Consider the following 12,131-nt stretch of genomic DNA (forward strand, 5'->3'; position numbering starts at 1 on the left):
TTTATTTTTTATTTTTTCCTCTTTGTAATTGTTGCTTAAATTTTTTTTTTTAAAAAAAAAAAAAAAACAAAAATAGAAAGAAAGACAGAAAAAAAAAAATTGTGAAGAAAATCTAACTAGACCTTGAACAAAGAAAATAATTTCCTTTCTCAACAATTAGCAAAATTGCATATCAGGTTAACTCCAATCTTATAAAAGAGCATGGCCATGATTAAGAAGTGACAAAAGAGCATAATACTTTTTTTTTTTTTGGACATGTCCAGACAAGGGAAGAGGGAGGGAGGATTCGAACTAGTGACTATCGATTTATGAGGCGTGGTCCACAGACGATTGAGCTACCACTTGGGGAAAAAAGAGCATAATACTTGCACAAAAAACAAAAACAGAAATAAAAAAAGAATTATAAAGAGAGGCTATGGAGAGTAAAATCACTAACGTGACATCTGAAGTAGAAGTTGCAGCATGTGAGTTGCCTGTCAGATTGTCCAAGTCCTGCAAAACACACAAAAGCCAAAGCAAAAGGAACTCCTTCAATATGCCAAGCAGGTCAAGAATTTATTAGTTTTCATTGCTGATGAATTTATGCCACCTAAATCATAAAGCAGAAAACTATGTATAAAAGCACGAACAAGACCCTAAAAAATAAAGCAATAGTAATTTCAAAGGGGTAACAAAATCGGATTTGAAAAAGAGATAAGTAAATCCACACCTAAATTACATTATTCACTTCATACGAATTCTAAGTGCCAGGTGTTGAAGAATGTCGCTTTTGTTGTGGGTAACAATTGGATTCCAAGTTGCCATCATCATTCATCATCATCATCACAGCATCTCTTTGAAGGTTGAATTAAATCTATCGTTTTTTCTTCATGCTTTCATACCAAATAGAATCTGCAACTTTTAAAGAACACTGACTTTGAATGTTTCACAGACATAAAATTCAAACCTGTATGATACTGGAAAATACTTAAGCAAACTTGAAGATTATCTCCTCTCTTTAGCTTAAAATCTTTTGGAAGAACATGGGAATGCAACCATAATTGATCAGAGTGCAATGATCCACAGCAAGTTTTATGGTAATCTTCATGAGGACAATAAATTTCATGACCATCACTGTAGACTCCAACAATAATTGCAATTTGATCGTGAGGATGTTCTTCATCTTGTCCACCCTCTGCTATTATGTTATCCTGTATATCCACTCATTCAAAATTTGTAATTGGGAATGCCATAAACTGACTAATGATCACATTCTGAAAATGAATGTTTATGTTATATTTATGTTTACATATTAGCCTTACTTGTTCATAAAAGAAAAGGCAAGATCCTAATAAAAATTGTAAAAATTGACAAAGGTTGTATGTCTGTATTGTTAAGACCAACCTTCTCACTTTAAATAGCTAGAAGTATGCGTTTTCAAAATTTTCAATTACGAAGCTATAGGACATTCCCTAAAAGTTTTGTATTTAATTTTTTGTAAAACTTTTTTTTTTTTTTTTTTTTTTGTATATATATATATTTTCTGTAGTTTGTTTTGAGAAATGTGTTTTTACCAAAAAATAAAAAAATAAAAAATAAAAAATTCCAAGAATTATATTTAAACTTTTTATAAAGTTCAGTATAATCTTTAATTAGAATTTCTAATTGGGACTTTTTTTTTTTCTTTTTCTCAAGGTGGGATTAACCTCACATGTTCTCCTTCTATTATGAACATCACAATTTTTACATGAATATTCAACCCTCGAAGTCAGATAACCATCTAACTTGAAGCAATATTGTTATTTTGTAAAATATATATTTTCCTACTGGGGTTTTTAACATAATTCTTACCATATTTTCTTCTAGAACATGACGAACATCTTCATAAAACCATAATCTACTACGCCTGCCAGATTCTTTGGGTGATTCTTATCGAATAATTTCTCTATCCATTTCTTGCAGCAATTCATGCATCACCAATGATTTATCCGAAAACTCAGCGATGAGACATTTATCTTTTAGCTCTTCGATGCCACTATATGAGTGAAAACCACAGCTATCTACTATTTTTGTGACATATTCTACATTCTCTCCTTTGAAGATACATGTGATGTCAAGGAAAATATTCTTTGCATTTTCATCTAATCCATCAAAACTTATTCAAAGTCTTTTTTGAATATCATCGTGAGGAATTATTTTGTACTTGTCCAATTTTCTTTTCCAATAAAAGATATATTTACCTTTTAGACTCGAGCCTAGCACTTGCAAAGGAAGTGGCAATCCTCTAGCATAACACATTGCATCATTTATGACTTTCACATAATCATCATCAGGTCTATCTCTATTAAAGGCATGCCAACTAAAGAGCTTATGAGCTTTGAAGTAACCCAATTCCTTCACCTCGTAGGATAAAACTTGATGTTTAGTTAGTAAATGCCTATCTCTTGTTGTTATGATGATTCTACTTCTTAAACCAAACCAATTGCCTTTTCCAACTATCTTTTCTAATTGGTCTGAATGATCCACATCATCAAGAACTAGAAGTATCTGTATTAAGCGAAGCCTTTGTTGTATCAAAGTAATTCCTTGATCAACATTGTCAACCATTTGACTTGAACCTCCTAGGATTTTAGAAATAAGTTTAATTTGCAAATGGATCAGGCCCTTTTTGTTGGAAGTTTCTCTAATGTTTTCAAGAAAACAACTATCTTCATAATGAGAATCAATCGAGTTGTAGATGGCTTTGGCAAGAGTTGTCTTACCAATCCTGCTAGTTCCAAAGATCCCTATCATGCATGTGCTGTCATTATTCTCTATATCTAAAAGCGACTTCATATCCTGTACATGAGACTTTATTCCAATTGGATATTGGGCAACTTGAAAGTATGTATTATTAACTAATTTTGAATTCACCCGTTCGATGATTTCATCACTAAATTCAGGTTCATTCCTACCGATACAAAAAGATAACAAAACATACTAACTAATGAGTTACCTTCAGATAAAAAGAAGAGATATTCTGCATTAAAAAAGTAGGACAAGAAAGAAAAGTTAGTGATACATAACTATGAGGGCGTTTGTTATGCACCAAAGCACTATTCGTACTTTTTGTAAAATAATAATAATAATAATAATTGGTATAAAAAAGTGAAAAAGTGGTATTGAAAAGTAGAAAATTTTGTTTTGTAGTGATTTTTTTATTTGAATAGTAGTAAAAAATAAATGATGTGATATAAAAACCCCCGATATGTGCGCAACAAATGGAAAGTTCATTTTCCATTTTTCTTTTTAAGTCATGAAAAAGTTATTTAAGCAAATTATCACATCTAAAACAAAAGAATCGACCGAGTTTAATTAATTTTAGAACAAAGATTATTTAAAAGGTTAGTTACAAGTAGACATTTTTAAATGTAAAATAGTTCACATGCATGCATGAAAACATGTGTATATGAGATGTACCATAATTAGAAGAAAAAAAGAACAATATAGAAGGGAGACAGCAAAGGTGGTTAGAAATACCAATTTCCCAAATACATCCCGGATAGATTGGCCACTTCTTTTTGGGCTCTTTTCCACCCCACCACCTTTATTTCATCATCGTTGAACCATTTTGAAAGTTCAGTGAATGCGTCTCTAACCCTATTAGTTTGATGCCTTACTTCCAAAGGATTTACGTCATAGAACAGTGGTAGAACTAGTATCTCCCTTGTCTTTCTGCTCTCGAGGATCTTCATCAGCTCGTCCAAGCACCATTGGGATGATACGTAGTTTTTAGTGAGTACAATGATCGAAATCTTTGACTCTTCAATGGCTTTGACAAGTGCCGGTGAAATTTCCTCTCCGCTTCGAAGTTTGTCATCCATGAAGGTGTTGATTCCTTTTCAACGTAAATCTGTGTATAGATGAGCAGTGAAAGTTTTACGAGTATCTTCACCTCTAAAACTCAAGAATACATCCCATTGAAATATGGAAGAAGAGAGTCATGACGAAGAAGCTGTGTGGAAGGCCAAATACGAAGTTGCAAGAGTACTAGTTAGTAGAGAAAATTGAGAGAGAATTGCAGAACCGCTAACTATACCTCCCAAATTATGCAAGTTTGTCAAAATAATAATGCAAGTTGTCACATGCTCGCGATGCGTCAAATTAAAGAAAAATGAGAAACTTGTCGGCAACGGCAACAAGCTTATAAAGATGGACTTTGACCAGCTTTGTGGGAATTTTTTGCTGCAAATGGCAAACCCACTACATTAAAGAGAAACAACTTGAACTTGTGCATACAACCATGTATAGGCTAATTGTTGGGTTGTTGACTATTTTTGGAGGGGCCAGCCAAACATATAAGACTTAATTTTTTTTTTTCCAGCTTTAGTTGGGGCCATCGCTCTTATTGGTCTCCACGTGGCTCCGTCACTTCTTAAAACTCTTCATGTGAGCATAAATAACACAACTCTCCACCTTCATTTTCGGTCTAAACTTATTGTAGAAAACCCTCCAAATGCATAGAAAGCCCTCTAAATGGCGGATTGAGATCCCTTAGAATTCTTTTTAAATTTGAGATTCTCAAATTCATAAAAATAGCTGTTCATTTCATCTAAACGTCTAAAGTAAGCCATGTTTTAGCATTTAATGAGAAAACATTACTTATTTTAGACGTTTAGATGAGATGAATGGCTGAGAATCTCAAATTTAAAGGGAATTCTAGGGAATCTCAATCCCAAGTGTCATATTAGTACTAATAATAATACAACACATTTTTCTTATAACAAAAAAAGAAAAAACCTAAAAAAAAATATAAAAATATAAAAAAATAAACTAAAAAAACTATATATAGGGTTCGGTTGGACCACTCCAAATTGGCCAACGAGGTAGCCGAACCACCCCTAAGGATTTAGGATGGTTGGGCACGGTTTTTGTCAAAATTTCAAATAAAAGTTCAAGATAGGGTGTTATTTGTCACTTATACTTTTCGTCTGGAGTCATAAGTAATTTTTTGGGAAAACTTCACTTAACCCCTTTGAATTGTCATCACTTTTGCAATGTCCCCATAAAGTTTAATTTCTCACAATTTAGTGTATCTATCTTTCAATTGTTTGCAATCACACCCATCCACTAAATTTTTCCAATATACTCCAATTTGTTTTAGGAAAAAGAAGAAAAGAAAAAAATTACAAAGATTAAGGCATTGGTTCACATTTAACAGCATGCAAAAAAATTTAAATATTTTTTTCTAAAAAGGGGTATTTTGTTGGGATTTAATGGAAAATCCCAACAAAATCTATTGGTGATTTTAAAAGAAACATTTTAAAAGCCATTGGTGATTTAATATTGACTTTAAATATGGAGATTATTATTATTGACTTTTAATCTATTTGTGATTTTAAAAGTCACATCACAGTTAGGAGGACACTAGGAGAACACTAGAAGAACACCTAGCATTTCCTTTTGTTTTATTATATTTTTTGAAAGTCCACCTTGTGGGCAAGAGGGAAGAAGGAAACATAATGAAGAGAAGAGGAGACGTAAGGAAAGACTTGTGTGTTTTTTTTGTAACTTCCATTTGGAGAATTGGGTCTAATGTCTATTCAAACATACGTGGAAGGAAATGGCCAAGCAAAGCATTTGAGAGAATTACCTGACCTCACTCGACTCCGAACAATTTGCCACTTTGAACATCTTTGATATCATCCAGATTACACAATGCGGCCATATCTTCTCTAGTTTTGCCTCTTGACATTGGCTGTGTTCACTATCTGGGAGGCTTTCCAACATGGATAGACAGGCTCGCCATTCTTTTTTTTTACTTTTTTCATCCTGTCCTACAATCTTCTTATATACTTCATATGATGCCATTGCCCCTTTTGCTACACTATTAGGGTCTAAAAAATCCCCCACCATGAAGAACCATGTTCCAGCGAAACCAATTTTTTCTAGAAACTACAATAGAGAGCTCAAATTCTTCAATGGAACATTCAGATTGTAATGCCTCCACAAGCTGCTTGAAATCAATTCTTCCCTTGAATTGCGGTCCTTTTGTAGTGGTCCTAATTAAACCGAGTGAAAATGACAATTCATATAAGAAAGTTGGTTGATCTTTTCCATGCCAATGAGCTCAACTTAACAAAAAAACATAAAGGGATGAATGAAAGAACATAAAAACCAAGGTTTACTTACACATTTAAAAATTGAAAGAAGGTTTACTCAATTATGTTTGCATTGATCAGTGAGGATCTTCTACACAACTGTGGCCTGCACTTCCTTCCGTTTTCAACTGCTACTTCACCATCGTTGCCTCATGGCTGGACTGAATATTGCACAATCTTCTCTTGCTGCTTTGAGTGTTATTAAAGGTACGATATTTAACACAAATCTGTGCATTTGTTCATAAGCTTATAAACAAGATTTGCAATGACTTTAGTTGCAGTTCCACTTGGATGACAACTCTTTTTGGATATAGAATTTTGGTTAAGATCACAAATACTGGATTTTGTTTTTCTTTATAACTTGAATAAAGATTATCTAGGTTCATTAAACATTATAAATATTATTTAAATAAATGTTTAGCTTTTACAGACTCGACATATATTTGACCTTCTTATTTTTTATAGATGAGATATAGTACATATAAAACATAAGGAAACTAGAAAAAAAAAATATAAAAAGACTCCGAACACACCTATACTTGTTAAGAATTAGGCTATTTAATAGAAACACATTTTGCATTATTTCAAACAATGATAAGGTTGAATATATAGGTGTTTACCAAATAATGTGTTAGGGGTGAACACCAATTTCAGATGCTCAACGGAATTAATCTACCCCTCTTTGTGCAAATTAAATAGTAACATAGTAGCAAAATAATAATCCAGCAAACCCACCGGCAAAACACCAAGATTTTTACTTCGAAAACCCTCTAATTCGAAGGTAATAACCACGAGACGTAGTCCAGCTAAATCTTCCACTATTAACAATAATGAGTTTACAATTGTCTTCCTTAGAGAAATATCTAGAGGTTATCACCACATCAAGAATACATGCATTCTTGGATTAAACATAAATTCATCACCCAAAAGTGGATTCCAACAAGAATAAAGAAAGATCTCACCAAGTAGGTAGTAGCAACCAAGCGATTGGAGGGGAATTCCAACGATCGACACCAGTTAATACGTAGCACTCGTCGTCGAAAGCAACACTCTAAAATTACATCAAGATCGAACCACAGACGAACCTCCAATCTCTTACAGATGTGAATAGGTGAAACCCTTTTTTTTTCTCCTTTTTCTTTTTCTTTCTCTCCCTGCGCCGTACTCTTTCCTTTCTCCTACTTATTTCTCTCCTCTTTTTGTCTCTCATAAACACACGTATAGTGTGTTAGAATTCTACTACAACCAAAAATATTTGTTTTGTTGTAGTCCATGTGGTCCCCACATAAGAGGGACCACCCAACAACTCTTGCCAAAGCCACCTACAACTCAATTGACACACAGTTTGAAGGTAGTTGTTTTCTTGAAAACATTAGAGAAACTTCCGGCCAAATGGACGGTTTAATCCGTTTGCAAAATAAACTTCTTTCTAAGATCCTAGGTGACGAAAGTCTAATGATTAACAATCTTGATCATGGAATTACTTTGATACAATATAGGCTATACTGTTTGAGGGTACTTCTAGTTCTTGATGATGTGGATCAATTAGTTCAATTAGAAAAGTTAGCTGGAAAAGGTAATTGGTTTGGCTTAGGAAGTAAAATTATCATAACAACAAGAGATAAAGATTTACTAGGTGAATAAGTTGGATCACAATGAAGCCCTTCAACTCTTCAGTCGACATGCCTTTAAAAGTGGCGAACCTAACCATGATTTTATGGAACTCACAGAACATGTAATAGGTTATGCAAGGGGCCTTCCACGGGCTTTAGTATTGCTAGGTTCAAATCTATCTAGTAAAAGCTTGCATGAATGGAAAAGTGCATTGAATAGGTATAAAAGCATTCCTAATAAAAAACATTCACTGTATACTTAGAATAAGTTATGATGGGTTGGAGGACACTGTGAAAGATATTTTCCATGACATTGCATATTTTTTCAAAGGAGAAAAGTAGGTAATGTCTAGAAAACACTAGACAAGGGTGATTTCCTTTCAAATTATGGTATAAAAGTGCTTGTGGATAAGTCTCTCATGTCTATTGATGAGTTTGAGAGATTAACTATGCATGACTTGCTGCAGGAAGTGGGTAGAGAAGTTGTTCGACAAGGATCACCCAAAGAACCCGGCAAACGTAGTAGGTTGTAGTTTCATAAAGATATTCGTCATGTCCTAGAAAAAAGTACGCTCAGACTTATGTTAAAAAACTTTTATAATTTACAATAGTTTCTTTTTCGTAAGTAACAAGTTGCTCCTTCCAGTCAAACTCGATCAAAACACTTGACGGATTCCGTTAGTGTGCCACATGAAAGCCAAAAAAATGACAACATGTGTCACTATATATATTCCAATAATAAAATGAGTAATTTGTTAATAATTTGTTAGAAACATCTTTATGGAACTACAACCTACTACGTTTGCCAGGTTCTTTGGGTGATTCTTGTCGAACAATTGCTCTACCCACTTCTTGCAGCAAGTCATGCATAGTTAATCTTTCAAACTCATCAATCGATATGAGAGACTTATCCACAGGCACTTTTATACCATAATCTGAAAAGACATCACCCTTCTCTAGTATTTTCCTTACATTACCTACTTTTTCTCCTTTGAAAAATATGCAATGTCAAGGAAAATATCTTTCACAGTGTCCTCCAACCCATCATAACTTATTCTAAGTATATCGTGAATTGTTTTTATTAGGAATGCTTTTATACCTCTCCAATGCACTTTTCCATTCATGCAAGCTTTTACTAGATAGATCTGAACTCAGCAATACTAAAGCCAGTGGAAGGACCCTTGCAATAACCTATTACATGTTCAGTGAGTTCCATAAATTCACCATGAGGTTTGCCCCTTTTAATGGCTTGTCGACTAAAGAGTTGAAGTGCTTCATTGTGATCCAACTTATTCACCTGGTATACTGAATCAACTCCATGTGCAAGAAGTAAATCTGTATCTCTTGTTGTTATGATAATTTTACTTCCTAAGCCAAACCAATTACCTTTTTCAGCTAACTTTTCTAATTGGACTAATTGATCCACATCATCAAGAACTAGAAGTACCCTCAAACAACAAAGCCTATATTGTATCAAAGTAATTCCTTGATCAAGATTGTCAATCATTAGACTTACGTCTCCTAGGATCTTAGAAAGAAGTTTATTTTGCAAATGGATTAAATCGTCCATTTGGCCAGAAGAAATTGGACACCATATGCCACACAGAAGGTCAAGACTGACTACAAATCCTCTATAAAATGATTCTTATTATTTTGAAAAGGAGAAGAGTCACAACGCCCGTCTTGGCTGGGAGAAGAGCCCATACGGCATAAAAGAAAAGAAAATAACAAAGCAGTGGGCTTCATGCGACTATTGTTGAGTATTTAGGGATTTATTCTTAATAGTCAAGTTATTTCTTTTCTATGTTTTTTTATTTATACATTTTGGGGATGCTTTTTAATTTGAGAATAATTTCGTGTGACAAGTTTATTTTGACTCATTATGATTTTTGTTTATAGCAAATGCTTACTTTGTTTGATTTGTTATGATTCAAAAATATATTGAGTGCTTAATATATGGTCACATTGTAGAATCCTGCTTGACTAACTCTTGTGATTTTATTTTTTGTGTGGACTCTATACATGGATTAAAGGTAAATCTATGGAAGCCTATAATTGAATTACCACCTCATGAGCTCAACCTTTTGCCGTCAAGCGAGAATGTCCGAAAGGTTAAATTAAAACCCTTGCCAATGGCACACAAGTATGCACATTTAATATCAAAGAATGACTTTCTTGTGGTAAACCCATCGAAACTTGATACTTTCCATTGGGGTAAGTCATTTAATGTTGCGAATGACTATAAAAGCATGATGTGTTGGAAGATTGCAGACAAGAAAAAGATGAAATAAAGAATCATGCATGTTAAGATCTGCAATCAATTAGTGTTAGTTTTTGTGTCGAAGTTTAGGTTATCTTTGTTTTTGTTTCTTTTTTTGTTTTCTAAATTTCTTTTGCAAGTAATAGTGTCAAGTTGTTTCATCACTTCAAGGTACTCTCACTACAAAAAAAAAAGAAGTTTTTTGTTGACCAATAGTTTCTGACGTGTCTAGCATATTGACACGTCAAAAACCTTTTTTGACGTGTGTCAAAAGTTAATAAGGCGGGTGTCAAAAATTTCAATTTTTTGACATGCCAATTTTGACACGTCAAAAATTACTGACGTGTCAAAAATTGGCATGTCAAAAATTCTTTTTTGACGTGGCAGTTTCACCACGTCAATAATTTATTGACGTGTCAAAAAGTGGCACATCAAAAAAATTATTGACGTGTCATAAAAAAATTATTGACGTCACTAAAGTTTAAAAAAATATTAAAATAAAATTAATAATTAAAAAAAATCATAATTTAAAAAAAAAAAAAATCGGAAGTTTTTTTTCAATTAAATTTACTTCATGATTAATTTATCATCAAAAATCCAATTGCAACTTAAAACCCGTATAAATCCCTACAAACGTTGAACATCCATATATATCTAACTATTGAAGGAAAATTCCCAAAATCTCGTCATGAATTCACTACATAAGTACTCCGATCTCTAAACATCTGGTAGAAATTCTTAAAATACTTCAAACCCCCAAATAATGTGGAAGAACAAATATAAAAGTGGGTTAGCCAATTAAACAACAACAAAACAAAAAAAAAAACTTCTATATAAGAGACTAATAGATATAGAATAACTCAAATTCAAGCATTTATACCTTGAAATCTCCAAAGATTCAGACCCCTTCCCTTCTCTCTCCATTTCTCTTTCTTCTTCACCTTTTCACCTCTTCTCTCGTAGGTTCGTTCTCTTCTTTTCTTTTACTTTGTTTAAGCTACCAACAAGGGAGGTGGACGTGAGAAGAAGAAGAAGAAAAAAAAAAGAATATATATATATAAAAGTGAGAACTGAAAGACAAGCAGAAAGAAGGAATTTTGGAGAAGAAATTAGTTGAAAGGACAAGGCAAAAGGTAAGAAAATAAGGAAGAGACCTCATCTAGAAGAAGAAAAGAAAAAGAAATGAAAAAAAATGACAACTTATTTGAAAAGGAAGGCTGTGGGTGCACACGGGAGGAGAAAGAAAAAGCGGAGGGAAAAGGACAGAAAAAAAAACGAAAAAGGGGTCCAGCTGGTTTGGCGCCTTTTCGATGAGGTTTCTTGACGTGTCTACAGTAGACACATCAATAAATTATTGACATGTCACATGTGGCACGTCAAGAATTTCTTGACGTGCCACATGTGACACGTCAACAAAGTCATCATATTATTATAACATTGCATAATTTTTATTATTAATTAATAACCATATATATTTTGTTACCTAATATTAATTATTTCCAAATAAATTAAAGATTGCAAATTAAGTACATATATATAATAACCTCATATAGTGAAAGCATTGCATAATTTTTATTATTAATTAATAACCATATATATATATTTTGTTACCCAATAATAATTATTTCCAAATAAATTAAAGAATACAAATTAAGTGCATATATATAGTAACCATATATAGTGAAAGCATTCCACAATTTTTATTATTAATTAATAACCATATACATTTTGTTACCTAATATTAATTATTTCCAAATAAATTAAAGAATACAAATTAAGTGCGCACGAGCGCGCACACACACACACACATATATATATATATATAATAAAAGCATTGCATAATTTTTATTATTAATTAATAACCATATATATTTTGTTACCTACTATTCATTAATAGCCATAAATTAAAGAATATAAGGCACATATATATGATAACCATATATAGTGAAAGCATTGCATATAAGAGACAAGAGAGCATTAACTAGTTTTATAAAATTTTAATAGGTTTGAATATTTCTCTTAATATATGACGACATATACCAATTATACCTATACCAATTAAATTTTGTTACTTAATATATGTCTCAATTCATATTGTTATCTAATTTTGTTAACCAATTAATTAAATTTTGTTACTTA

At 32.6% G+C, this 12,131-nt stretch overlaps 1 protein-coding gene across 1 annotated transcript; it reads right to left on the reverse strand.

Annotated features, from left to right (window-relative positions):
• Positions 1-1,908: 1,908 nt before the first annotated feature.
• On the reverse strand, positions 1,909-3,842 carry LOC132162979 (disease resistance protein RUN1-like). The gene is made up of 3 exons (XM_059573186.1): positions 3,499-3,842; positions 2,220-2,929; positions 1,909-2,072 (listed from the first exon to the last, which is right to left on the reverse strand). Exons 1-3 carry the CDS (start codon positions 3,840-3,842, stop codon positions 1,909-1,911), a joined length of 1,218 nt encoding a protein of 405 aa, XP_059429169.1.
• Positions 3,843-12,131: the final 8,289 nt, after the last annotated feature.

The sequence above is a fragment of the Corylus avellana genome, chromosome ca10, assembly GCF_901000735.1.
Source record: "Corylus avellana chromosome ca10, CavTom2PMs-1.0".
In the NCBI taxonomy this organism is placed as follows: Eukaryota; Viridiplantae; Streptophyta; class Magnoliopsida; order Fagales; family Betulaceae; genus Corylus; species Corylus avellana.